The sequence below is a fragment of the Leuciscus leuciscus genome (assembly GCF_965113295.1).
Source record: "Leuciscus leuciscus genome assembly, chromosome: 3".
Classification (NCBI taxonomy): domain Eukaryota; kingdom Metazoa; phylum Chordata; class Actinopteri; order Cypriniformes; family Leuciscidae; genus Leuciscus; species Leuciscus leuciscus.
The window spans coordinates 34828686-34854532 of NC_138727.1; the positions used below are offsets into that span (position 1 = coordinate 34828686).

General features: G+C 36.0%; 3 protein-coding genes across 3 annotated transcripts; all 3 read right to left on the bottom strand.

Annotated features, from left to right (window-relative positions):
• Positions 1–1974: 1974 nt before the first annotated feature.
• Positions 1975–7727, bottom strand: hadh (hydroxyacyl-CoA dehydrogenase). Its single transcript, XM_082164321.1, has 8 exons — positions 7547–7727; positions 5812–5940; positions 4549–4706; positions 3445–3571; positions 3203–3292; positions 2699–2771; positions 2488–2604; positions 1975–2408 (listed from the first exon to the last, which is right to left on the bottom strand). Exons 1-8 carry the CDS (start codon positions 7658–7660, stop codon positions 2290–2292), a joined length of 927 nt encoding a protein of 308 aa, XP_082020447.1. The 5' UTR covers positions 7661–7727; the 3' UTR covers positions 1975–2289.
• Positions 7728–8221: 494 nt separating this feature from the next.
• cyp2u1 (cytochrome P450, family 2, subfamily U, polypeptide 1) lies at positions 8222–16539 on the bottom strand. Its single transcript, XM_082164316.1, has 5 exons — positions 15957–16539; positions 13404–14057; positions 13166–13327; positions 12138–12305; positions 8222–9007 (listed from the first exon to the last, which is right to left on the bottom strand). Exons 1-5 carry the CDS (start codon positions 16393–16395, stop codon positions 8829–8831), a joined length of 1602 nt encoding a protein of 533 aa, XP_082020442.1. The 5' UTR covers positions 16396–16539; the 3' UTR covers positions 8222–8828.
• Positions 16540–16669: 130 nt separating this feature from the next.
• sgms2a (sphingomyelin synthase 2a) lies at positions 16670–25232 on the bottom strand. The gene is made up of 5 exons (XM_082164319.1): positions 24665–25232; positions 23292–23409; positions 22864–23017; positions 22510–22676; positions 16670–17690 (listed from the first exon to the last, which is right to left on the bottom strand). The coding sequence occupies exons 1-5, from the start codon at positions 25099–25101 to the stop codon at positions 17505–17507; spliced, it is 1062 nt and encodes a 353-aa protein (XP_082020445.1). The 5' UTR covers positions 25102–25232; the 3' UTR covers positions 16670–17504.
• Positions 25233–25847: the final 615 nt, after the last annotated feature.

The following is a 25847-nucleotide window of genomic DNA, read 5'->3' on the forward strand; positions in this document are numbered from 1 at the left end:
GGTATGAGATTCTTTGTTTGAATATTTTGTCTAATAAATGTAATTTATTCAAAGTGACATTGAATTTGGGAAAAACATGTCTGGATTATTTTGATAATTTTTTTTATCTTGCTATTCTGTTTACTGAAGAAAAGTTTGCACTTTCAAATGTGTGTGTGTTGGCTATTCTACATATGTTTACAAAGTCAGCAAAGCTGTGAAGATTTTACTTTCTCATTTTAGTGTTCTTAAGTTTTATACTGTGATGCTGCTATTGTGTTATTGGTATTGAGTTATATGTTTGGTAAGTTAAACTGACAAAAACAAACGTTTTTTTTCTCGGGGTCGGGGTGGGGGGCATCATAAAGGAATTATGCTTAGGGCACCAAAATGGCTAGCAGGGTCTGCCAGAACCTCAAACACAAAGTGACCAGCGGCCTCAGAACAATCACCACAACAGAGAAATGAGACAAAAATGGCTGTTTGAAATGGAAAGTCGTGTAGTATGAAACTCTCCACTGTTCCCATGAAGTGTCCAGACGGCGGGATTCCCAGGAAGGCCTCACCGTCCGGGGGAAAAATGAGTTGGAAAGCTACAGTAGGAAATCATTTGTTTGCAGCTGCCACTAATATTTAACCTAATGCAATTAGATTTAAAAAGGCCTTTTAAAGACCTGCTTGTCGTCATCATAATATTGTACTTATTCTGGACTGTAAAATTAGAGATGTTGGCCTAGTTTTGAATGATAATTTAAGAAATCAATGTTTTGAATATTTCCATAGTTCCATGTGAAATTTCTGAATAATATTGATGACAAACCCCTGTTGCTGGCCTATCTTTTTTTTTTTTTTTTGTCCAAGTTTGCAACAACTGGAATTACGTGTCTAATATAAATGCATATGCACTATGCAGTTAGGACTGAAATACATGAATATTTTCATGAATTCTTCAGAAGGCAAAGTTCTTACATCAAAATGTGATGCGAGTCCACAGTAAGAGCATCTTGTTGAGTTCACTGTAAAGTGCCTTTATTTTAAAAACTAAGTCGTCAGATTTAGTCAAATAAATAATTCAGCAAACCAGCTTTCAGAAGCACCAAAAGTTCATATAAAGCATAAATAAACATTATTCATCAATGTTATTTTAATATTCATAGCTTCAACTAAAATGCAAGATTTTTTCAATGAGCTTTCTCTATGATTGTAAATCATACAGTGGCTACAAAATGTATTTGGACATTAAAATCTGCCAACTTTTTGCTTGAATAGTCTTTAACATGACTGTCACTTGGTTTAATATTCTATTTATTCATTTTTAAGTGTGAGCGGAGTGTTCATATAGTTTTTAAGGCCAATGTACATGTAATTTTGTGAATTCATTGATATTTGCTTTTTGGAAGACCAGATTTATGTGCAGGGAGCGCATTTACATCAGATAACACTTTAGTTAAAGGGACAGTTCACCCAAAAATGAAAATTCTGCCATCATTTACTCGCCCTCAAGTTGTTCCAAACCTGTATGAGTTTCTTTCTACTGCTGAACACAAAATAAGATATTTTAGATAATGTCGGTAACCAAACAGTTGTTGGGCACCATTGACTTCAATAGTAGAAAAAAAATAAAAAAATACTATGGAGGTCAGTGGTGCCCCACAACTGTTTGGTTTCAGTCATTCTTCAAAATATCTTCTTTTGTGTTCCACAGAAGAAATAAACTCATACAGGTTTGGAACAACTTGAGGGCGAGTAAATGATGACAGAATTTTCATTTTTGGGTGAACTATCTATCCCTTTAAGATCTATTGTTGAGAGTGAACTCAGTTTGAATTAATGATGAAACACCGACCTCTAGTGGCTGAATGTTGTACTACGAAGTTTACCTCACAACATAATTACTCCAATAATGATTGACAATAACGAAGACTATAAAAGCTTGACTTCCTGCTAATATCAATTGATGTGTATATGACAATGAATAATTACAAAACACATTGAAACATTTTCAAACCTTTTAATGCGACACATTCAAAGTTCATATAATCATAGCAAGGCACTAGATGTAGAGGAAGACATTGCTGTCTTATAAACCTTTCATGTCCCGATTGATCTGGTCCAGAATTTCATACAGGACTTCCCTGGGACAACTGGTGCATCTGATCACGCTAATTAGGTTTCAATCCTGACTATATACATTAACATTGATGCAATTCATAAACAGTCTTTTGAGGACTAGAGGCTTAGTCCAGTACATTTCGTTGACAGGACATTTTTTGTCGGTTCATAAGGTGAAAGGCTGGTAATCTTCACTTGTTACTTGTATTTGTAGAATCCCTCGCCAGTTTTCTTGCCTAACTTTCCCTCTGACACCAGTTTGTTGAGCAGAGGACTGGTGCCAAACAGGGGGTTATCGGGGTCCATCGCATGCCAACCTACACAAACACACAATTAGAAATCCTCAACACGATACTATTACATTAAAACTGGGTACAGAAAATTCTAAATGCTCACCGTCAATAATAAACTTTGAAGTGTCCAATCCAACATAGTCCAGAAGCTCAAACGGTCCCATAGGATAACCAGCCCCAAGCCTCATCGCCACATCAATGTCTTCCTTGGAGCCGTGACCTGAGAAAAATATACAGCATTATGAAAACAAAAAAATCTGCACCAAAATGTGTTTTGGTATCCGTTCATCGCCCTGACTGCTTCACACACGTACCTCTCTCATGTAGTCGAACGGCCTCCATCATGTAAGGAACCAGCAGACGATTCACTATGAAACCTGGAGTGTCCTGAGAGGAGACAGCAAGTGGAAGCTGAGGGACTTTTTCAAATCTTCAAATCTCGAACCACAACAGGAAACTGAGGCTACAATTTGCACGGTCTCACCAAAATGAGACTATAGAATATTGAAAAAATGTTGCCTGGCCTGATGAGTGACACGAAGAATTAAAGCAGTTCTGAAGGAAAAAGTGGATCCAACCCGTACTAACAAAGTGTAGCTAAAGTGGCCGGTGAGTGTATATACAGTAGTCATGTGAAAAAGAAAGTACACCCTTTTGAATTCATGGTTTTACGCATCAGGACTATCATGTTGTTGTATTTACTGACCTGCTATAGACCAGATGATTTTTATTAATGTCCTGATACGTAAAACCATAGAATTTTAAAGGGTGTCCTTTCTTTTTCATATGACTGTAATAGAAGACTACAAAATGCTTACTTTGCACGAGACGGGATGCTTCCCCAAAGCTTTGCTGAACTCAAGGAGAGCGTCAAAAGTATGTTGGCTTGTTGCTGGAGCTTTAATCACCTGAGATAAGACAGTTAGCCAAGTCAAGAGAATGACCCTACTCATGTTTAAGATATTCAATTCAATGCAAGCTTCAATATCTTGAACAGAATTTGACATTTGTATTAATGTGGATGGTTGTGCAGTGAGTGAATTGTAATTTCAATCCAAACCTCCACCAACTTCATCATTGGGACGGGGTTGAAGAAATGCAGTCCGCCAAAGCGATCTAATCTGGCCGTGGAGCTGGCGATGTCTGCGATCTGCAGGGACGAAGTGTTGCTCGCGAAGATGGTGTGTCTGAGGAGAACACAGACATCTGACTGATACAACACTGAAACAAGCTCTCTTCACCATTCATGCTAACAAGGAAGACCCTTACTTTTACTGCATACTAGTAATGGCTTCTGCAATTTACAACAAAATAAAACAATGGACATTAACCCTTATTTAATCAGCTCTCCTGAATACTAGATTCTGATTGGCAGATCTCTGGATTCTTCATCAAATGTTTTAGTATAATGATGATAAACAGTATAAGTGACATATTTCCAACATATTTCCTAAATAGCTGTGCTCTTTCTTCTGGCATAATATAAATCAGTTAATAATTGTTGAAAACAATCACTTCAGCAGCAAATTCTTGCACCTGTTTATTCTGATAAATAAAACAACAGACTTTTATTCATTTAATACAAAGTCATTGCTATTTGTTAATTTTAAAACTACAGAAAAAATGCAATTTAAAAAAATATTCTGAAAGCTTATTATAGTGCTCAAAGGACAGCCCATAATAATTTAATACAGCTTTACGGTAGCAACAATATGATATTTTATTATAGGCTATGCTATGATTAGCATATATTTAAATTTGATGGTTTCATTATAAATAAGGTGTATTTACCAGAAATTGACCATTTAAATGTCAACAAATGGAAAAGTCAGCCAACTGTTTATTATTATGTTTATCAAGATTATACCCCAAATACCATATTTTCCATATTCTTCAGATATTGCAAAACTGTTGATTTAATTACCTTGAACAAAAAAAAATTTTTGTATCAAAATATCAGTCTCAAAACTATTCTCATTTGCTACATAAATCCATAACATAAAAAAAATGGATCAACTTGGCGCAGAATTGATTTTCTGTTGCTGCTTACGATTGCATGAGTTTTTGCGCCATCTAGTGGTTACAACCCCGTTGGACCTTTAGCTCTGTTGTAGACTCCTATATTGTTTCCTGAGAAATTGAAAAATGATTTTTTTTTCCTTACTCTGGGGCCACTTTGTCCAGAGCTCCAAACAGATCTTGTTTGACTTTGAGGTTTTCCACAATAGCCTCCACCACAAGATCCGTGCCCTGAACTACAGACGCAGCGTCTGAGCTTGTGGAGACATTCTTCAGGACTTTCTGAATGAATGCTTCTCCCTCCTAGAGAATGTGAGCCACAGTTATCCTTCCATGATTTAATGAACAATAGAGTAACATCAGCCATTAAAGGGGTCATATAATGGTACCTGCACTTTTACAAGCTGATTGTACTGAAATGTGTGTTGGCAGTGCCTGTACACAACCATCATAAAATGATAAAAATCTATCCATCTTATATGTTTCCTCCCATCTCAAATCAAGCTGTTCGATATTGTGACGTCACAAAATCGACGCCCCTCCCACGATGGTTGATTGACAGCAGCGTTTCAACACAGACCCGCCCTCGTGAGCGAGCTGTCAATCATAGCCCGCGCCGACCGGCACGTTCATTGTTGATAGCTGGAACACCGAGTAGAATGGTGTCTAAGTTATTGTGGTGTTCTGTTCTTGGGTGTAATAAGGAACACAGCAGTCATATTGATGTTCCTAAATCCGTACAGCTGAAGACGCAGTGGCTGAGTTTGTTTTCGAAGGGAATATTACTCACGATCAACGTCAATGCTTTCATGTTTTGCGCGAATCATTTCACACACCAGACTGCTTTACAAACGAGGATCAGTAAAGCTGGTTATTTGCTAAGAAGCTGCTCCTGAAAAAAGGATCAGTACCAACTATTCGTGTTCCTGCTGCACCTCCAGAAGAACTGAAGTGAGTGTAACGTTTTATTTACCTTTATATTAATCTTTGCAAATCGCTAGCACACTTCACGATGAATGCGGCTATTTTTACACTCAGGGAGGGTGCATTACGGCATGTTTTCTATGTACGACGTTATCAATATAATTCATAATCCCACGTTTATAATGAACGATGCGTTATAGTTATTGTGTTACAAACGGTGTACGCACAGAACAGAGGGGCGGGGTGAGCAAAGCTCATTATCATTTAAAGACACATGCACTTAAACGGCGTGCTGAAAGCAGAGCTGTTTTTGACCAGGTAAAATTAGTGTTTTCTTACAATACTAATGAGAATTTTTAATTAAAGTATATTACAAACTTTTAATTTAGACCCTAAAGAATCATATTAGCTTGTACAAAAATGACATTATATGACCCCTTTAAACCCCACATGAAATCAACAATGTCGGTGCTGTCAAACTAACCTCAGGTTTTTCTGCAAACTTCTTCTTCGCCACTCTCTTCAGACTAGTCTCAATGCCCTTTGCAGACTTCTTCAGTATGTCCTCAGATGTGTCCACTAACACCACTGAATGTCCTGTGGATGCAGCGACCTGAAACATTAAAGGGATGGTTCACCCAAAAATGAAAATTCTGTCATCATTTACTCACCCCCATGTCGTTCACAACCCGTAAGACCTTCAGAACACAAATTAAGACCTTTTTAATGAAATCTGAGAGCTTTCTGTTCCTCCATTGACAGTCTACGCAACTACCACTTTCAAGCCCCAGAAAGGTAGTAAAAAAGACATCATTAAAGTAATCCATGCGACTCCAGTGGTTTCACCTCAATTTTATGAAGCAACGCAAGTGCATGAACCTGTTTAATCGATGATCGATAAGTTTCATCGATTAAATGTATTATCGAAAATTAATCGATTGTCGATTAATCGTTAATATCCCTAATATAGAACATACTTTTTTAGCGGTCATAAATAATTACTAATTCAAAATAAGTACAAACTCATGCCCACACAATGGGTTACTGAAAAAAATTAAGTCATACAGGTTTAGAACGACTTAAGGGTGAGTAAATAATGACAGAATTTTTAATTTAGGGTGAACTATCCTTTTAAGCTATTTATTTGAAGCAATTTCAATATGCTTATAAACACACACACACACACACACACACACACACACACACACACACACACATATATATGTGTGTGTGTGTGTATACACTACCGTTCAAAAGTTTGGGGTCAGTAAGATTTTTTTATGTTTTTAAAACAAGTATCTTCTGCTCACCAAGGCTGCATTTATTTGATTAAAAATACAGACAAAAACAGTAATATCGTGAAATATTATTCCAATTTAAAACAGCTGTTTTCTATGTGAATATACAGTAAAGTGTCATTTATTCCTGTGATCAAAGCTGAATTTTCAGCATCATTATTCCAGTCTTCAGTGTCACATGATCCTTCAGAAATCATTCTAATATGATGATCATCAGATCAAGAAACATTTATGATTATTATCAATGTTGAAAACAGTTATTTACATTTTTATTTCATGATGCTATGATGAATAGAAAGTTCAAAAGAACAGCATTGATCTGAAATCTAAAGCTTTTGTAACATTAAACACTACCGTTCAAAAGTTTGGGGTCAGTAAGAATTTTAATTTTATTTTCGGGGGAAATAAATAAAACAAATCAATGCTTTTATTCATCAAGGATTAGTTCAACTGATCAAAAGTTACAGTAAAGACATTTATAATGTTAGAAAATGTTCTATTTTAAATAAATGCTGTTCTTTTGAACTTTCTATTCATCAAATAATTTTGAAATAAATTTGTACACAACTGTTTTCAACATTGATAATAATAAATATAATTTATGTATATATATCATATGGTATATAAACAAAATCGATAGGAAGGAACACATGATTAAGCATTAACCTTAACTATATGCAGAAGTGGGTGAAAGGTCACTCTAGAAGTAGAGACAGTCGCAACATGATGGGAGAAGTTTGCAACAAATTGGCCACGATTAATTGACACCCATCCTGATCATCGCATTGCAACTACAATATGCAGCTTGAAACTATAAAGAACATTCTTCTTCTTTATTAACTGTGTGATAGCGCTTAGCTTGTAGCCTGAATGGCTACACTAACTCAAATGAATGCAGTGATGATATTTCTCTGTCGTTACCTGTGCAATGCCAGCACCCATCAGTCCTCCTCCGATAACTGTGACATGTTTAATTGCATGTAGTGCTGCAGAAGATGAGAGGCTCCTAATGTACTGGCGCGTGATGAATGCCATGGCGGCTGTTCCGATAATGACACTGAAGACAGCCAAGCTTGAAGCTTCTCTGCGCGTGCTCGTGCTCGTGCTCGAGAACTGAAGCAAGGTTGAACTGATCACGTGGTTTCCTCCTCGCGCAATGGCTTTTTCACATATGGAGTAGTATTACCTGTTGATTTGCTGTCATAATATAAAACTCTTTGACAATGTGTTTAAAGTTCTTGTAATTTTTTTTTATAAAAGTTATTAAACACCAAAAATGTAACGTTTTATCAAAAAATAGTGCAGTTGTTTACCAGGAGACAACAGTGTTATGTTTTGGCCATTTTAAAACCAGTCCGATTTAGCTCATATTTCAAGAGGCAAATTGAAGGACTGAATCAGATTTTGTTTAGTAGTCAGTGATGAAATATGATGAAGTACAAGGCAAATGTTGCTTTTCAGCAGAATATTTTATTGTGCATCATTCCAATCAATCAGTATTTTTTGTCACGTTATATAAAAAGTGTGAAAATACTGTTTATATATAGGACGTGCAATTAGCTCTGAAATTAGCCAGTAGCAAGACAAAGCTGGCCATTTTATTCCAATTTTTTTTTTTTTTTTCACACAATGACATCAGAGCCGATACATCATTTTTAAGATGTGGTGGAAATGACTCTATCCTGGAAATGTTTATGACTTTTAGAAAGAGGTCCACTGTCCATTGTCCCTTTGCCCATTGTTAGTGAACAAATTAAATAAATTAGCAAGTATTATTTAAAAAAAAAAAAGAAAAGAAAAAAAATCTAATGACCTATTTTCTGGCCTACATCAAACAAATGTTTTGTTTTTACTATAACATTGAACAATGAAATAAAATGTTTTAAATCATTTTCGATAATAATTCAATAAAATAATAATAACAGTCTTGTAGTACAGTACAGTAATCCAGTAATCATTTTGAAAAATAATGCAGTTCAGTTTGATTAATTTAAGAAATTAATATTTTAAAACAAATGCAATAATAAAACTGAAATATGCTGATATAATACTTAGGTATTTGTTCTTATTTCTTGAAATTGTTCAGGCAAATTTTACAAAAATAATATCAAACCTTTTGCTTCATCATTCAACTATAAAGCCCTTACTTAGTAGCCTGGTCAACATGGTCCACCAGTGCAATTTACTTCCCAATGATGCCTGTTCAGCGTGCTTTAACACAGACAGTAAATGGGCATGGAGCCAGAGTCAGGCCGAAGCGTCCATGCATGGAGGGAGCAGATTTCCCCTCAGGAAGCCTGAATGTGAAGGCCTGCATTAGACTGGTGAACATCAGAAACATCTCCATCTTAGCCAGCTGTTCTCCCATGCACACCCTGCGACCTGTGGTGTACAGAAACGACTCGTTTAAACATAGTCCTCATCATAAGAGCAGTTGGTAACTTAGGGTACGTTTACATGACAATGATGTCCTAAAAACGGAAACTTTTTTCCTAAGCATTTTTCACGTACAGACGACAGCATTGTCAAAATGTGAACCACGAAAATGACTAAAAGCGCTGTTGTTACGTCCAGAGCCGGAAGGTTTTGTTTGTGTGTACCCAAGCTGTGCTCTGTTTCTCTCTCTCTCTCTCTCTCTCTCTCTCTTCGTAGGAGAAATCGTTTCCACCTGATCCAATAATCAATGCCCTGCTGTGATTGGATGATTGGAGGGGAAGGAGAGTATTTAAACTGCAACCATCATCAGAGCTGTGTTGGTCTGACTGAAGAATTTAAGAGAAAAAAAAAGGAGGAGATATTAAAAGAACATCCTCATCTATTGGAAAAAAGAGAAGAAAGAGATAATACAATGGATGTCCCATTTGGAATGACAGAACTAAAACGAGCACTGAGGAGAATGAGAGAAACTACTCCTGGTCAAGATGAAATCAGCATTATATGATTAAGCAGTTAAGTGAGGAATCGTTGAACGTAATGTTAGAGTTCTATATTAAAATTTGGGAAATGGGGGTACTGCCACAAAGTTGGAAAGAGGCACTGGTATTGCCAATAAGGAAACCAGGGAAGGATCCAAGTAAGCCGGCTAATTTTAGACCAATAGCCCTTACATCTCATGTAAGGGCTATTGGTTACACTTTATTTTAAGGTGTCAGTATTACAGTGTAATTATACATTTAAGTACTGAGTAATAATTAACTACATGTACTTACTATAGGGTTGGGATTAGGATGAGGGTTTGGTTTAGGGTTAATGGAAATCCTTCAAAATCTCTTTGAGTTAAAACAAGGTAGGATAGAAGCACATATTATGTGGGTTCCAGCCCATGTGGGAATTAAAGGGAATGAAGAAGATAGATAAATTAGCCAAGCAAGAAGTAGATGACGAAATGGTAATTGAACTACCACATAGTATAAGAGAAATAAAATCAGTAATAAAAGAGAAAGTGATTAAAAAGTGGCAACAGTATTGGGATAATGAGACTAAAGGGAGACATTTAAATGCAATACAAAAGAAAATTGGAAAAGGTAGAAAGAGTGGGGGAAATAGGAGGGTTGAAAATATAATTACAAGATTAAGGATGGGACATACAGATTTGAATCCAACATTACATCTAATATCTAAACATCCAACGGGAATGTGTGAGAAATGTGGACACTGTAGAACATGTGGTTATAAATTGTAAGGATTATGATGAAGAAAAAGAAGTGCTAAGAGAAGAAATATGGAAGAATGAAGGAAAAGAGTTAACATTAAAGAATATATTAGACTCGGATATAGGAAATAGTATGGCAAAGGTGTTGTTTCAGTTTCTGAATAACATAGGATTAATTAAAAGAATATAGGAGAAATCTATATATAAGAGAGGTAGAGGGTGTGGATAAGATGATGATATACGGTAGGTAAAGGAATGAATATCTGAAGGAAAACAAGGATATAGTGAATTATTGGGAGCTAAAGGGGTGGAAACTGGAGGAGCTGAACATGCAGCGCCAGTGGTATATATATATATATATATATAATGTAGTGGGGATGGTTAGAAAGTGTTAAGAGGAATAGGAAAATGTTTCTGAGCCAAGCTACCTGATGATGGCAGTAATGCACTGTTTAGAGCGGTTGCCAATAAAAGACAGAAGAAGAGGAAGAAGAAGAAGAAGAAGAGCTGTGTTAGTGGTGGCTTGACTGTGTGCAACAGCTTTGAGGTCTCATCTTCAACCCAGACTTGATGTGGTGTTGAAGCAAGTAGTTGGTGGTGTTGTGTATCTTCACCTCATTTGTGTTCTACTTATTGAAGTAGAGTTTCTCTCTTTAGTCTCTTTTGAACACATTCTACTGAGACTTAAAAGGCAGAAGTGAGTGTTAACTTCTATGATTATTCAATGTATGGTTTAATCCATCTGTTTCGATCTTGGTTTACTTGAAGTTTGCTAAGTCATTTGTGGGGTTAGTAGGGAGGTGGGTGCCATTTATATTCTGTTTATGTTAGCAAGGGAGTTAGCTTATTTTGCAAATATTTTTTTTTTGGCAATTCTGAATTTGATAACCCTCTTTTTCTTTTGCTTGATTTGTAAATAAAAACTACTTTCTTCCAAGAAATATTATGTGGTCATTGTGAAACAATTCTGGGTCTGGAGACGGGGTGGCTTCATGCTGTTGCACATTCATTTCAACACCATCCATTTTTGCTGTTGCTTTCCTCCCCAAGACCAATCAGGAAATCGTAACACTGTATTATTCATGCCAGGCCAGTAGATGGCGATGTTACTTTTTGTAAAGAAACACCACACGCCTAAAGACTGAACACAAGTTAGCAAGTTCACAAATTCATGTTTCAAAAGTTAGCTTTTTCAGGCCCCCAAAACGCTTTGTGATGTAAATGAATGGCCAAAATGCATATAAAAAAAGTTTTCAGTTTTTTTTGAAAATAATGTAGTTTTTTTTTGTTGAGAAAGTTAAAAATGTATTAATTTTTTCTTTAAAACTGCGGTGAACCAAAGACAGTCTCAAAAAAGTGGTTTGAAATCGCTGGTGTTTCTGACGTCACAAACTACCTTCATGTCAACGTGTGATCGTCAACGAGTGCATCTCTGAGCTGGTGTGAGTGAGTGGAGGCGGGGCTCATTTGCATATTCATAGAACCACGTATACTAAATGAGGCACAGGTGTAGAGTTACATTCAGGCTATTTTTAGGCATGAAGAACATATTTTCCCTAGCAAAAACCGTTTAAGACCATAGGTGGCCATTATGTAAATTTGATACAAACCCTCATGCAGGAAAGTAAGACTAGAATTATTGACGACTCGTTTGAGGCAGTTCAAAATCTATTATTTTGGGGAGACAATAACTCCATTTATCCTACACTTTGATCTTTGAAACTTTGCAGACCTTTTACATTCACAAACAGCTATATTACACACTATATGAAAGGTAATATATGAAAAACCATAATAGGAGCACTTTAAACGCTAAATATTACTGTTTTTTAGGCGACATTTTGTCATTTGAAAACATACCTATTCCAAATGGAATAAAACAATCTTTCCTGAGAAGCCTGCCCTGTTCATCCAGAAATCGGGCTGGATTGAAGTCATCAGGATTTTCCCACACAGTAGGATCCCTGTGTACTGACCAGAGGTTTGGGATGATAACTGTTCCTTTAGGAATAGTGTACCCTCGGAACTCTGGGAAGAGACAAATTTAGCTGAAAAATTAATTAAAACAATTTAAAGTATTTGTACAGTGATAATATTTGTACAACCTTTGGATTTGATAAAAAAAAAATACAGATTTTAAAGGATAAGGTTGACTATTATCAACCTTGTGGATGATGGCAGAGGTCTAGTTGACCTGGTTCAGTTTTATTCATTAATAATTTACTTTAGACAAACATACAAAAAACAACACAGAAAAAAAAAAGTCCAAATATTTTCAGCTGGGCACTGTATATAAAATATTGAAAATTCTTAGGTGAATCATAATCATAACCAGGTCACATTTCACCTCATCAAATGATAAATGATATATATATATGTGTGTGTGTGTGTGTGTGTGTGTGTGTGTGTGTGTGTGTGTGTGTGTGTGTGTGGTGAGTAAAAAAAAGAAAGAAATACAAATACATACATTTTATTTATACACTACTATATATATATATATATATATATATATATATATATATATACACACAAATACATATGTATTCTTGATTCACCCAAGAATTTTCAATATTTTATAAGTCTATGTAAATTAAAAAAATTATTATAATAATAGCAATAGAAAGTACTACATGAGTAATGTATCACTAACTGTTGTTTTTGCAATACGGTTATGATGATTATTAATTGTATCATTTGTTTTGCATTACGGCAATAGCCAATCATTCTTGGTGTTGTGTATAATGTTTCTGCCGCTAAAAATCTGCTTAATTTTCTTACTGCAGGATCAAATTTCTTATTTCTTTCTTTTTGGTTTCGGGATGAAATATAATCAAGGCACTCAGATTTGCCTCACTTTCTGTATTTTTCTGCCAAAGACCAAAACTCACCAGTGGTTTCGGAGGCCATGTGGGGTATTGACAGAGGAACCACTACAGTCATCCTCTGCACCTCCATAATGGTGGCTTCTGTGTATGGCAAACTGCCCTTATCGGTCAGAGACGGGACTCTCTCGGATCCCACCACGCCATCAATCTCCTGCTGAACTCTCTCTGAGGGGTCACCAGACAAAGAGCTCGTATATTATCAACCAAACCTTCAGATGTTTGTAAATGACATCACCTTTACCTTGCACATCAGGATACAAGGCCATATAGAGAATACTCCACAGAACGCTATTTGTGGTGGTATCAGTGCCAGCGATGAAGAGGTCCCCAATGATGTAGAAGAGATCGTCTTCTGAGAACAAGCACTCTTCTGAACTCTCTTCCCTTTGCTTCGCCAGCATCTCCACCAGATACATATCTATGAAATCCCTGGGATTGTCCGGATCCAGCGTGGCCCTGTGCCTCGCTATGATTTTCTTCAGGAAGGCGGTGATGTCGACCTCGGCGCGCCGCAGCTCCTTGAAAACGCCCCAGGGCAGGTAGTAGAGCCAGGGGAACACGTTGATCAGCAGAATGGAGGTGTTGACGCTGATCTCCAGCCCGTGAGACATGAGATCCAGCATGGTCCGGAACTCCTGGTCCTGGTGATGGAAACGCTGGCCCAGACTCAGGGAGGAGATGACGTTGGAGACTGCATTGCTGATGAGCGGAGTGAGGTCGATTCCTGACGGCCCCGCGTTCTCGATGAGGTCCCGCAGTTCTGTTTTGATCATGGTCAGGCCTTCGCTGATGCACGGCTCCAGACTAAGCTTCCCGAAGCCAAAGCTGCGCAGAGAACTGTGACAGAACTTACGGTTCGTCCGCCACAGCGGGCCATAGGGTGCAAACACAATCCCTGCGAACGACATCCACTTCAAACATACAAAGCTTTGCTTTTTCATATCGAAACGCGATCGTTTTTTTTAGGAACTATTTTTTTTTATTTCGAAAAAATTATTTTATGATCCCCAATAGGGTGACCAATATTTGGTATAATATAAAGTACATTGAATTGGATTTCTGAAACTATGCCCAGGTTCTTTGTTCTATTCTATTCTGCAATTTGTTCCTATTCTGTTCTGTTCTATTCTACTGTGACCTATTCTGTTTTGTTTAATTCTATTCTACTTTATTGTTTTATGTTGTTCATTTCATGCTTGTCCTGTTCAGTTATATCATTCATACTCTATTGTGTTCTGCTCTAATCAACTTAAATATTATCATGGCATGCAGCAATCATTAACTACGACTGGTTTTCTTACTTTACAGATCAATTCTATTCAAGCTCAGAAATTATATTTTCTTCTTCTTTGTTCTATTCCATTCTGCTATTTTTTTCTGTTCTGTTCGGTTATGTTCTATTGTATTGTGACCTATTCTGTTTTGTTTACTTTTTTGTTTTATGTTGTTAATTTCTCGCTTGTCCTGTTCAGTTCTATTATGTTTTATAGAATTATATCATTATGTTCTATTCTGCTCCAGTCTACTCTATTGATCTATTCTATTAAGGCCCAGATTTTATATTTTCTTCTTCTTTGTTCTATTCCATTCTGCTATTTTTTTTCTATTCTGTTCTGTTATATTCTATTGTGACCTATTCTGTTTTGTTAATTCTATTCTACTTTATTGTTTTATGTTGTTTTTTTCTCGCTTGTCCTGTTCAGTTCTATTCTGTTCTACAGAATTATATTATTGTTCTATTCTGCTCCAGTTTACTCTACAGATATATTCTATTCTGGCCCAGAAATTATATTTTCTTCATCTTTGTTCTATTCTATTCTGCTATTTTTTCCTATTCTGTTCTGTTATATTCTATTGTGAACTATTCTGTTTTGTTTTGTTTAATTCTATTCAACTGTATTGTTTTATGTTGTTCCTTTCTCACTTGTCCTGTTCAGTTCTATTCTGTTCTACAGAATTATATTATTGTTCTATTCTGCTCCAGTTTACTCTACAGATATATTCTATTCTGGCCCAGAAATTATGTTTTCTTCTTCTTTGTTCTATTCTGCAATTTTTTTCCTATTCTGTTTTGTATAATTCTATTCTACTTTATTGTTTTATGTTGTTCATTTCCCGCTTGTCCTGTTCAGTTCTATTCTGTTTGGCAGAATTAGGCTATATAATTATGTTCTATTCTACTCCAGTCTACTCTACTGATCTGTTCTATTCTACCATGTTTTATTCTGTTCTATTCTTTCTGGTGTCAGTCTCTAATACCATTCTATTCTGTTCAATTCAATTCTGATCCATTTTATTCTGATCTATTCTATTATTTGTCAATCTCTTCTACTGCTCTATTCAGTTCAATTCTAAATTATTCTATTCTGCTCTAGTCTTTTATAATCTGTTCTATTCTAGTTTGCCCTGTTTTATTCTGTTCTTTTATATTCTGTCTGTCACTTCTACTGTTTTATTCTGTTAAACTCTAAATCATTCTATTCTGCAGTAGTCTATCACACTCTGTTATATTCGATTACATTCTGCCTTGTTTTATTCTGTTCTATTCTATGTCAGTCTCTTCTGCTGTTCAGTTCATTCTAAATGATCATATTCTATTCTGCTCCAGTCTGTCATACTCTGCTCTATTCTATTCTGCACTGTTTTTTGTTCTGTTCAATTCCGAGGCAGTTTCTTCTACTGTTCTATTCATATTATCCTGTTCTATTCTATTCTACTCTATTGTATTCTGCTTTAATCTACCGATCTATTATCATGGCATGCAGCAATCATTAACTACGACTGGTTATCTTACCTTTCCTCTTGGTGATAATAGTAACGAGCGGTATATGTGGTCTGTCAGAGAACACCTCCGGATAGTTTAACATCGCGTCCCGGACAGCGTCATATCCCGTCAGCACGACCATGAGCTGAGGCCCAACAAAAATGCTGAATATGTTTCCATACAGTTTGGACATCTCGGTAAGTCCAGCCTGAGGTGATAGCGGATTTGAGACCGTCTTTGCAAATTCTTCACGATTCTTTGCAAATCGTTTTAAAATAAATGAAGGCACTAAGAAGCCCCCGAAGTTGCCCACGATGGGCCATGGCTTTGGACCTGGAGGGATGTTCGCGTATCTGTGATGATTCTGGTACTGTTGCAGTACATAGAAAACAAGCAGGAACGCAGTTAAACCCACAAGGTTTGCAGGCGAGAACACATACTGCCACACCAGACCCGGGGAAGCGTCCATGACTCTCTCGCTTTTCAGATCCACTGACTCCTAAAACAGACGCACAGTTCCTCCAGATCAATACTTTTATCTGCTGCTGATCAAACACATTTTCTTCCTGACTGTGTTCTTGGAGCTGCCGCATGGGTTGCGTGTTTTTGTATTTCCCATTGGCTGAGAGGAGCACGCTGAGAGCTGATTGGTGAATCAACCGATGACGAGAACGAATGGGTGGGTTCAACTGAGGTCACTATCCAATTGAGGAAGCAGAGAGAAGTTTCACAAGAGATAATAATCCCTTATTATGGGGTTTCACTTCTTTTGTCAAGGAAAACAATATATATAAAGGAGTCAGTTTTCTAAACGAACAATGTATTTTAACAATCTCAAATATCAATAATCATGATTAATAAATACCTTTCTTTAGAGCCTCTACAATAACAGTAAAACTTGAAAAGACATGTAATTATATTTACAGGTTTAAGCATCCCAATTTGCTGCCTCAATGCAATTTTGAAAGAGATAATTGAGAAAATTATGCAACAAGAAGTACACCAGGTGTTAATGTAGACCATTTATTTTTGTAGGTCTTTATGTTTTTAAGACATAGAAAATAAGCATAAAATAAACTAAACTAAAATTGAATGCATGCATTTAAAATATAAAATAGCGTATAAAATTAATAAAACCCAGTTTAACCTGACAAACCTGTTTGTCAACATTATGACAAATCTGTTTTAAATAATTAAATACAAGGTGGGGAAAAAAAACAAGAGGAAAATATGACAACTAAGAAGCATGCACAAACTGATAGATTTGTTTTGATAGAGATTTCCCAAAAATCCATCATTTTACAACCATAACACGTCCAGTAGGCCATTTAAAATACTTACAAAAGTGCTTATTTAAATAGCCACAATGAAGGAATATAAATTAATGGAAAAAAAAAGAAGACTTTTCTAATATTATTAAGTTTTAAAATTTTTGGTCATCATGAGCTGTTTGGCTCTTTGTTAAATGAGATGTAATTATAAACAATAGCCGAACAGTCTTTGGTCTTTGGTATGGTGTAAACACTGTGATAGCCACAAGCCAAAAACAAAGCATTTCCACGTGGTGGTCGAAGCGCATCACTCCTCTCGGCTGCTCTGCACCATGGAATATTTCTTACAGGGGTTCTTCAGGCAGGCAGGGGGCCATGTGATCGGCCAGCAGAAAGAACAGGGCACTTGGGTCTGGACGTTCCTCTCGAAGAAGTTAAACACGGGGTTCCACCAGGTGTGAGTGAGGTAGTTGTTCGGAGAACACTTTAAAGTCTGGTGAAGACAGGACAATATTATTTCTATTATAATAATTAATGTCATACTAAGGATATATACAAATAATAGAAACAATAGAAAGAAAATTTTATGCATGCTCATGGTTTTCTAAAATTCTAAAATCAAAAGTGGCTATGTCAAGGATAAAATAACTAATTTAAATTGAAAGGATTTAATTTTCATGAAAAAAACAGTTTGGGTAAAGTTGGTTGGTTGCACTGTGATGTAATTTTTTATGAAAGCTTGTTTACACCACAAAAAAAGAAGGTAATTGCGTAGAACTGCAAGTTAAAAACGCAGAATTGTGAGGTAAAAGGCAGAATTGCGCATTATAAACTCAGAATTGTGAGGAAAAAAACAATTGCGAGTCATAAACTCAGAATTGCGAGTCATAAACTCAGAATTGTGAGGAAAAAAACAGAATTGCAAGTCATAAACTCAGAATTGCGAGATATAAACTCAGAATTTTGAGGAAAAAGCCAGAATTGCGAGTCATAAACTCAGAATTGTGAGGTAAAAGCCAGAATTGCGCATTATAAACTCAGAATTGTGAGGAAAAAAACAGAATTGCGAGTCATAAACTCAGAATTGCGAGTCATAAACTCAGAATTGTGAGGAAAAAGCCAGAATTGCACGTTATAAACTCAGAATTGTGAGGAAAAAGTCAGAATTGCGAGATATAAACTCAGAATTGTGAGGGAAAAGTCAGATTTGCGAGTTATAAACTCAGAATTGTGATGAAAAAGTCAGAATTGCGAGTTATAAACTCAGAATTTCAAGGAAAAAGTCAGAATTTCAAAAAAAAAAGTTAGATTTGCGAGTTTTAAACTCAGATTTGCAAGGAAAAAGTCAGAATTGCGAATTTTAAACTCAGAATTGCGAGTCATAAACTCAGAATTGTGAGGAAAAAAACAGAATTGCGAGTCATAAACTCAGAATTGCGAGATATAAACTCAGAATTTTGAGATATAAACTCAGAATTTTAGGAAAAAGCCAGAATTGTGAGGAAAAAGCCACAATTGCGCGTCATAAACTCAGAATTGCGAGTCATAAACTCAGAATTGTGAGGAAAAAGCCCGAATTGCGCATTATAAACTCAGAATTGCGAGTCATAAACTCAGAATTGTGAGGAAAAAAACAGAATTGCAAGTCATAAACTCAGAATTGCGAGATATAAACTCAGAATTTTGAGGAAAAAGCCAGAATTGCGAGTCATAAACTCAGAATTGTGAGGTAAAAGCCCGAATTGCGCATTATAAACTCAGAATTGTGAGGAAAAAAACAGAATTGCGAGTCATAAACTCAGAATTGCGAGTCATAAACTCAGAATTGTGAGGAAAAAGCCAGAATTGCACGTTATAAACTCAGAATTGTGAGGAAAAAGTCAGAATTGCGAGATATAAACTCAGAATTGTGATTGAAAAGTCAGAATTGCGAGTTATAAACTCAGAATTGTGATGAAAAAGTCAGAATTGCGAGTTATAAACTCAGAATTTCAAGGAAAAAGTCAGAATTTCAAGAAAAAAAGTTAGATTTGCGAGTTTTAAACTCAGATTTGCAAGGAAAAAGTCAGAATTGCGAATTTTAAACTCAGAATTGCAAGAAATAAAGTCAGACTTGCGGAAAAAAAGTTCTAAACTCAGAACTCGGAGAAAAAAAGTCAAGAATTGCTAGGAAAAAGTCAGAACTGCGAGTTATAAACTCAGAATTGTGAGAAATAAAGTCAGATTTGTGAGATAAAAACTCGTAATTGCTAAAAGATAAAAACTTCTTATTCTTCTTTATTTTTATATTCCATGGCAGAAACAAGCTTTCATATGTTTTAGATCCAAAGCAATTCCATCAAAATCAAAGTTATTATTAAAGGACAGAAGCCCTAAATCAACATCAGGACACACAGACATTATTGTGTTTCCGATCTCTCCTGTCAGGATCCAACAAATCACATTTGCATAAACCTCTCACTGCATTTACATTTATTCATTGATGATTCTTCTGGCTATAACCACCACAAATATAATTTCAGAGATATGACAGTTTTGATAACGTAGGCTACTCTGCTCATAACTGAATGGACAAGTGTGATGTGTTTTGATAGTTTGAAAGGATTTTTTCCTGTGTAAAAGATGGAGATTGGCTCAAATCGAATGTGCTGCACTTTACCATCATCAGGGAGTCATTTCTCAAATGCTCGGCCTAATGGATTTTGATATTCTCAGTATACTCTGAGTCATGTAAACACTTTCAGTAAAAGGCTCAGTGCCATTTTGGTGCCTTAGGTTTAATGACCCCCAGAATCTAAATCACTAATTGAGCTGCAAGCATCCTTTGGTTTCAGTTGTCTACTTTGGGTTTGTAGTTGTCTACACAAGGCTGGAGGTCAAACCTAAGGTCAAAGAAATCAACAATACGCAAAACAAAACATATCAAGCTATACATGTGAACGAGAACTCATTTAAATAAAAACATATTTAGACCCCATGAAATACAAATGTTAGTAGCCTTTATTGTCACTTAGTCACAAGTACCAGCGAAATAATGTTGACTTTTATCTTACATTTAAGCTTTGAGTCAAGCTACACTACCATTCAAAAGTTTGGGGTCAGTATGATTTAAAAAAAAAAAAAAAAAAATTTTTAATACTTTATTCAGTAAGGATGCATTGAATTGATCAAAAGTGTCAGTAAAGACTTATATTGTTATACAAAATATTTCTATTTCAAATAAATGCTGTTCTAACAGCTGCTCTGACACTGGAGACTGGAGTAATGATGCTTAAATTCAGCTTTGCATCACAGAAATAAATTACATTCAAAAAATATATTCAAATAGAAAAGTTATTTTAATATTTTGCAAAATATTACTGAATTTACTGTATTTTTGATCAAATAAATGCAGCCTTGGTGAGCAGAAGAGACTTATTTTAAAAGCATTTTAAGCATCCCCAAACTTTTGAACAGTAGTGTATACGCTAGTGTAAAATATTAACAAAATATATGAATGACATAATCTGATGCTTATTTTAATCCCTTTGATATCATATGACACACCTGATTTTCCTCTTTTAAAGGTGAACTAAGTAACTTTTTTTACCTTAACTGAACAGCTTCGGAGTCATTGGAATGGTTATATTTCTTATTTCGGATTGAATGGTGGTCGTTTCGCACCCCCCTGGTGCCCGTGAGCGGAAAATACGCACTTGCAACTTTGAGCCGGCGGGCCGCCGGCCGCTGCGTCAGGAAGTCTCGCGTGATATCAGGTCTCGCGATGTAAACAATTGCTTTACGGCCAAAAGAAATCTGCTAAAATGCTGTCATTATTGCGCTCCCTCACGCTGTCCGAACCCGAATGAAGAAGACGTTTTAAAGAATGTCCCGTCTGCTTTGATGTCGTTGATCTATAGCCTCTGGTGTCTGAGAATCAACAACGAGTTTTTACAACAGTGTTGTCAAATATCTATTCCGAAGCTGTGGGGGGAGCTCTAGAGAGAAACCTGCGAGCAAAAAGCGAGAATACAGCGAAGAAATCCCGAAGCTACTACTGAGTGCTGCTTTAACCCTCTGATGGTCTATATTTATGTCTACACTCGTGTTTTTTGGGGTCTCCAGAGACCCCAGACAATAACATTTAATTTTGTAACAAGATAATAGTTTTTTTTTTTTACAAATGTAATTTTATTCTGTTTGTTAATGTTTTTACTCAACATTTGTGCAGTTTTTGGAGAATTTATGATATCTTTTAAATTTCTATAAATAAATAAATAAATATTTTTTACAAAAAAACAGCATTTGATGTAAAATTCACTTTATAAAAGACCCAGATTTCTAACTTTCATTCATGGGGATAACATGGATCATTTTAAATGGTTTAATGTAACATTTATGCCCATTTTTTGGAAAATGCAGTTTTAAAATAAAAAAAATATCACTTTAACCACTAGATGGCCATAGAGCTCCACTATATGCTATTTGCTATTTGACTACCTGAAAGATATCTTTTCACAAGTTGGATTCAGTTGGATTCATATCTAAATATTATAAAATCACAATTATAACAAAAATAAATTTTTTTTGTCAAAGTTTAGCATTTTTTTGTACTGAACCCACCCCCCCCCCCCCCCCCCATAATTTTGACAAATTATAGCCCTACAAATGTTCCTGTGTGTGTGTGTGCATGTGTGTGTGTGTGTGTGTGTGTGTGTGTGTGTGTGCGTGTGCGTGTGTGTGTGAGTGTGCACATTTTCAATGTGTCAGTGTCACCAATTTATTTTTGTGGTGGTACTGCATTTTGGATGATTTTATTTGACAAATGATAAGAGAACAGTTTTTATAGTCTCAAAAATGTATTCCTCTATATGTGTGTGTGTGTGTGTGTGTGCGCGTGTTGTGAGCAAAATAATTTAGCATTGTGGATGTTTTTTGCATTGGTGGAAGTGTGCCACTTTATTTGTGCCATTTCTGTCGATGTGTTCTGCGTTGTTTCTGATTTTGATGATGAATTTTGTATATTTTGATTGCGGGGTCTCCAGAGACCCCGAAGACCACGAGTGTCACAATTTTTATCACGCTAACATAAAAACAGATATCATTCCAATTTAATTTTTTTTTTGTAGATCTAGAAAGTGTGAAGAGCCGTAGAAGGTTTCATACCATTTGGACTAAGGGAACATTTTTTTTAATTTGAGCAAAAGTCATTTGGGGTCAAAAAGACCCCGTAAACCATCAGAGGAACACATAACAGGAAGACAACCAAAATCCTTATATAATAAAAGCCCTATTCAAGCATTTCTATTATTTCACATTACTGATATATTTACCTGCAGATTAGCCATAGTGTGATACCAGTAGAACAGTCGTGTGGTGATAAAATATGCCACCACCACGTCCACGCTGTAGTGTTCATGAGCCACCAGGATACACACAACTCCCACAGCAGCCGTTAACCAACACATCAGATGGTACCACCAGAAAGAACGAGGAGAATCTAAAAAAGAAAAGAAAGAGTCAGCGATGAATCATAACGGGATGCTGTGCGAATGCTGAACATGCAAAAATGAAAGTGCCTCAAAATCTTCTGACAGGCTAAAAACAGAATCTAGGTCTGTAATCAACAAACAGCCATTGTATTTGTGCGTCAAAAATCAAGTCTGGCATCTGAGAAAGTGACATACACTCCTTGAGGAAGAGGTACGTGAGCGTGAGAATGACAGTGTGTCCGCTGTACAGGAAGTCTCCACACAGCAGATGGGAACCAGTGATTGATAATCCACCGCCAGAGAGCAACTGCAGAACACGCTGCAGCTTCGCTTGCGAATCTCCGTAGAGCTGAATGAAAGGGTCGGGGAAAGTATGAGTGAAGATACTGAATGTTTAAAGATGAGTGGTTTGTTGACATGAATCTTGAAATGAAAAGTCATTCCAAAAACTGGTAGTCTGAACTTTTTGTAAAGGCCGTGATATTTGTCTCGAGGGAGGCAGAGGATATTACAGATTTAAGAAGCCAAATACCTTCTCTTCTCTTATAATATCCAGGTATAAGATCCTGAGGGGATCATGAGAAGGAGGAACAGCTGAGATACTGTTTTAAATTGGCGTTTACCTTTGGGGCGCAGACCATGTGCATGCCAGGCACGGGTAGAGTGGTGACGTACATGGTTATGCATCTATACATGTACAATGTGCCCAGAAGGAAGAAATATCGTCTTCCTACAATAGCCCTATATGGAACAGAAGAAAATAAGTCATCATTGAATAGATCATTTTTTTTAGTTAGTACGTTTTTTTAAATGTAATATTTATGTGCTACTGCATGACTTTCCCCCCATTCAAAAATGGAACAATCCATAAAATTGTAACCCAATTATTTACATCAGTTGGACCCTTTTTGGCAGGATGGGAGTAAAAAAGTAAATACGTCAATTTTTCATTTGGAAAATTCCCTTTTTAAAAATAGAATTATGAAAATTCATCAAGATCAATTTTTTTTATGGGAATGTTCATTTTTATGAAATTTAAGATGTTCATTTAAGGAATTTAAAATGTCAACAGAATCACACACACACACACACACACATATATATATATATATGTTCAAATGTTGAAAAAAGGTGTAACCTTAGTGTGTGTGTGTGTGTGTACAGAATTACACACACACACACACATATATATATATATATATATATATATATATAGGTAATTATGTTGACAATTAAAAATGGTAAAAATGGTAAACCTCATGTAAAGTATATAGGAACAAAAATATTATTTAGTTCACCTTATTTCGACATTCGAGCACAACATTAGACATTCTACTTACTAAAAGTAACTTTGCAACTACATATCAAATTCATTAGAGTATTAGTGGACTGTTAGGTTAGGGTTCAGGTAAGTAGAATAAGTTGACATGTAGTTGCAAAGTTACTTATAGTCATTAGAATTTAAAATGGCATTTGAAATTTTATATACTATATGTATAATGACAATAAAGTCCAAGTTCAAGTAGAATGTCTGTTGGGGAGCATCAAAATAAAGTGTTAGCAGATATTAAACTAACAGTCTACTAATACTCTAATGAGTGTTAGTTGACATGTAGTTGCAAAGTTACTTATAGTTAGTATAATGTATTAAGTGGACCATCAAAATAAAGTGTTACCTTTAGTTATATAATTAAATATTTTTTGAAGGTTAAGGTCCTTTTACTACTGACCATGCAAAAACTTTTTTAAGAGTGTCAAGTCCTATTTTATACTCTTTTTTTGTGTGGAAAGTGCTTGGTTATGATATCTATGAAATTGATTTTCTCAATGCGATATTAATTTACATAACTGTCCTCAAGTTTCACATTTCATTTTCCCTGATCTACATCATCTTAAACATAACACTAAAAAACCATTACATGCCAGAGTAATCTAAAAGAGCAGATCAATAGCCTATAATGTCATCATCAGTATAATGTTGAGTGATGCATCTTACTTGTATCTGTGAAAGAGCAACTGAATGGACCATACAGACACCAGAACCATTCCATTGACCTCAGTCACGGTAAACGCCCACTGCACGCGGTCTATATAGTCAAAGAACTTATCCGGCAGGGGTGGGCTGTTCTCCTTGGGTGGTACTCTCTCATGAACCACCGTGATCATAACCGTGGTCAAAACCAGGTTCAAAATGGCATAAAACAAAGCGATGAACGTCTTCCACCATTCTGACGGCAATCGGTTGACCTTTCCTTCAGGCACAGAAATTTTGACATAGTCTCGGTGTCTGACCAGTCCTTTCCTCAAGCCATTCCGCTTCGCGTCTTCAGCGGTGTGGCTGTGGACGGGGCAAGATGTGCCAGGGGATGGAGCTCCATCTGTTATGGAAGTGTCTGCGGGGTCCTTGTTTCCTTGGTGGTCTTCTGATGCCATGAGTGCCCACAACTACCCACTAACAACTGACTTCCTTGCCAAGACGCTCTCCTGTAAGGCACTGAAGTTTCCTCTCCTCTGCAGTGATAATGAAAGGCCTCTGTTTTCAGCTCTCAAATGATGTGGCAGGAACAGTCTTTTGAAAAAAGAAAACAGAAGTACATTGAATGGACAAGTACATTGTAGACATATATGAAACATTAAAAGTGTTGCGTCATCTAACATGTAATGGCTATTTTTGACCATGAATACCACAGGGCACACACTTACCCTAAAAGCAAAACGAATGTACTTAATTGACACGATAAAACAAAAGAGTAAGTAAAAAAAGAACATATTAATCCTTTTAATCAGCAAGGACACATTAAATTGATTAAAAGTGACAATAAATTCATTTCTAATGTTACACAAGATTTCGGAATCAAAAAAATGCTGTTCTTTTGAACTTTCTATTCATCAAAAAAGAAAATCAGTTTCCACATGAATTTTAAGCAGCAAAACTGTTTTCAACATTGATATTAATAAGAATGGTTTCTTGAGCAGCAAATCATCATATCAGAATGATTTCTGAAGGATCATGTGACACTGAAGACTGGAGTAATGATGCTGAAAATTCATTAAGTTGTAATAATATTTCATGTTATTACTCTTTCTATGTATTTTTGATTAAATAAATGCTGTTTAAAAAATTAACGCACACACACACACTAAAAATCACTAAATATTAACAGTTTTATTATATGATT

Excerpts from the sequence above, each read along its gene's own strand:
- hadh (XM_082164321.1), bottom strand. The coding sequence starts at position 7,660 with ATGGCATTCATCACGCGCCAGTACATTAGGAGCCTCTCATCTTCTGCA. Across the intron at positions 4,707-5,811 it reads AGTTTGCAGAAAAACCTGAG|GAGGGAGAAGCATTCATTCA; the intron begins GTTAGTTTGACA and ends CACATTCTCTAG. Across the intron at positions 2,605-2,698 it reads CGTTCGACTACATGAGAGAG|GTCACGGCTCCAAGGAAGAC; the intron begins GTACGTGTGTGA and ends TATTTTTCTCAG.
- cyp2u1 (XM_082164316.1), bottom strand. The coding sequence starts at position 16,395 with ATGGACGCTTCCCCGGGTCTGGTGTGGCAGTATGTGTTCTCGCCTGCA. Across the intron at positions 14,058-15,956 it reads TATTATCACCAAGAGGAAAG|GGATTGTGTTTGCACCCTAT; the intron begins GTAAGATAACCA and ends TGTCGTTCGCAG. Across the intron at positions 12,306-13,165 it reads CATGGCCTCCGAAACCACTG|AGTTCCGAGGGTACACTATT; the intron begins GTGAGTTTTGGT and ends GTCTCTTCCCAG.
- sgms2a (XM_082164319.1), bottom strand. The coding sequence starts at position 25,101 with ATGGCATCAGAAGACCACCAAGGAAACAAGGACCCCGCAGACACTTCC. Across the intron at positions 22,677-22,863 it reads GTACCTCTTCCTCAAGGAGT|ATTCTCCTCGTTCTTTCTGG; the intron begins GTATGTCACTTT and ends TTTCTTTTTTAG. Across the intron at positions 17,691-22,509 it reads ACACTATGGCTAATCTGCAG|ACTTTAAAGTGTTCTCCGAA; the intron begins GTAAATATATCA and ends TGTCTTCACCAG.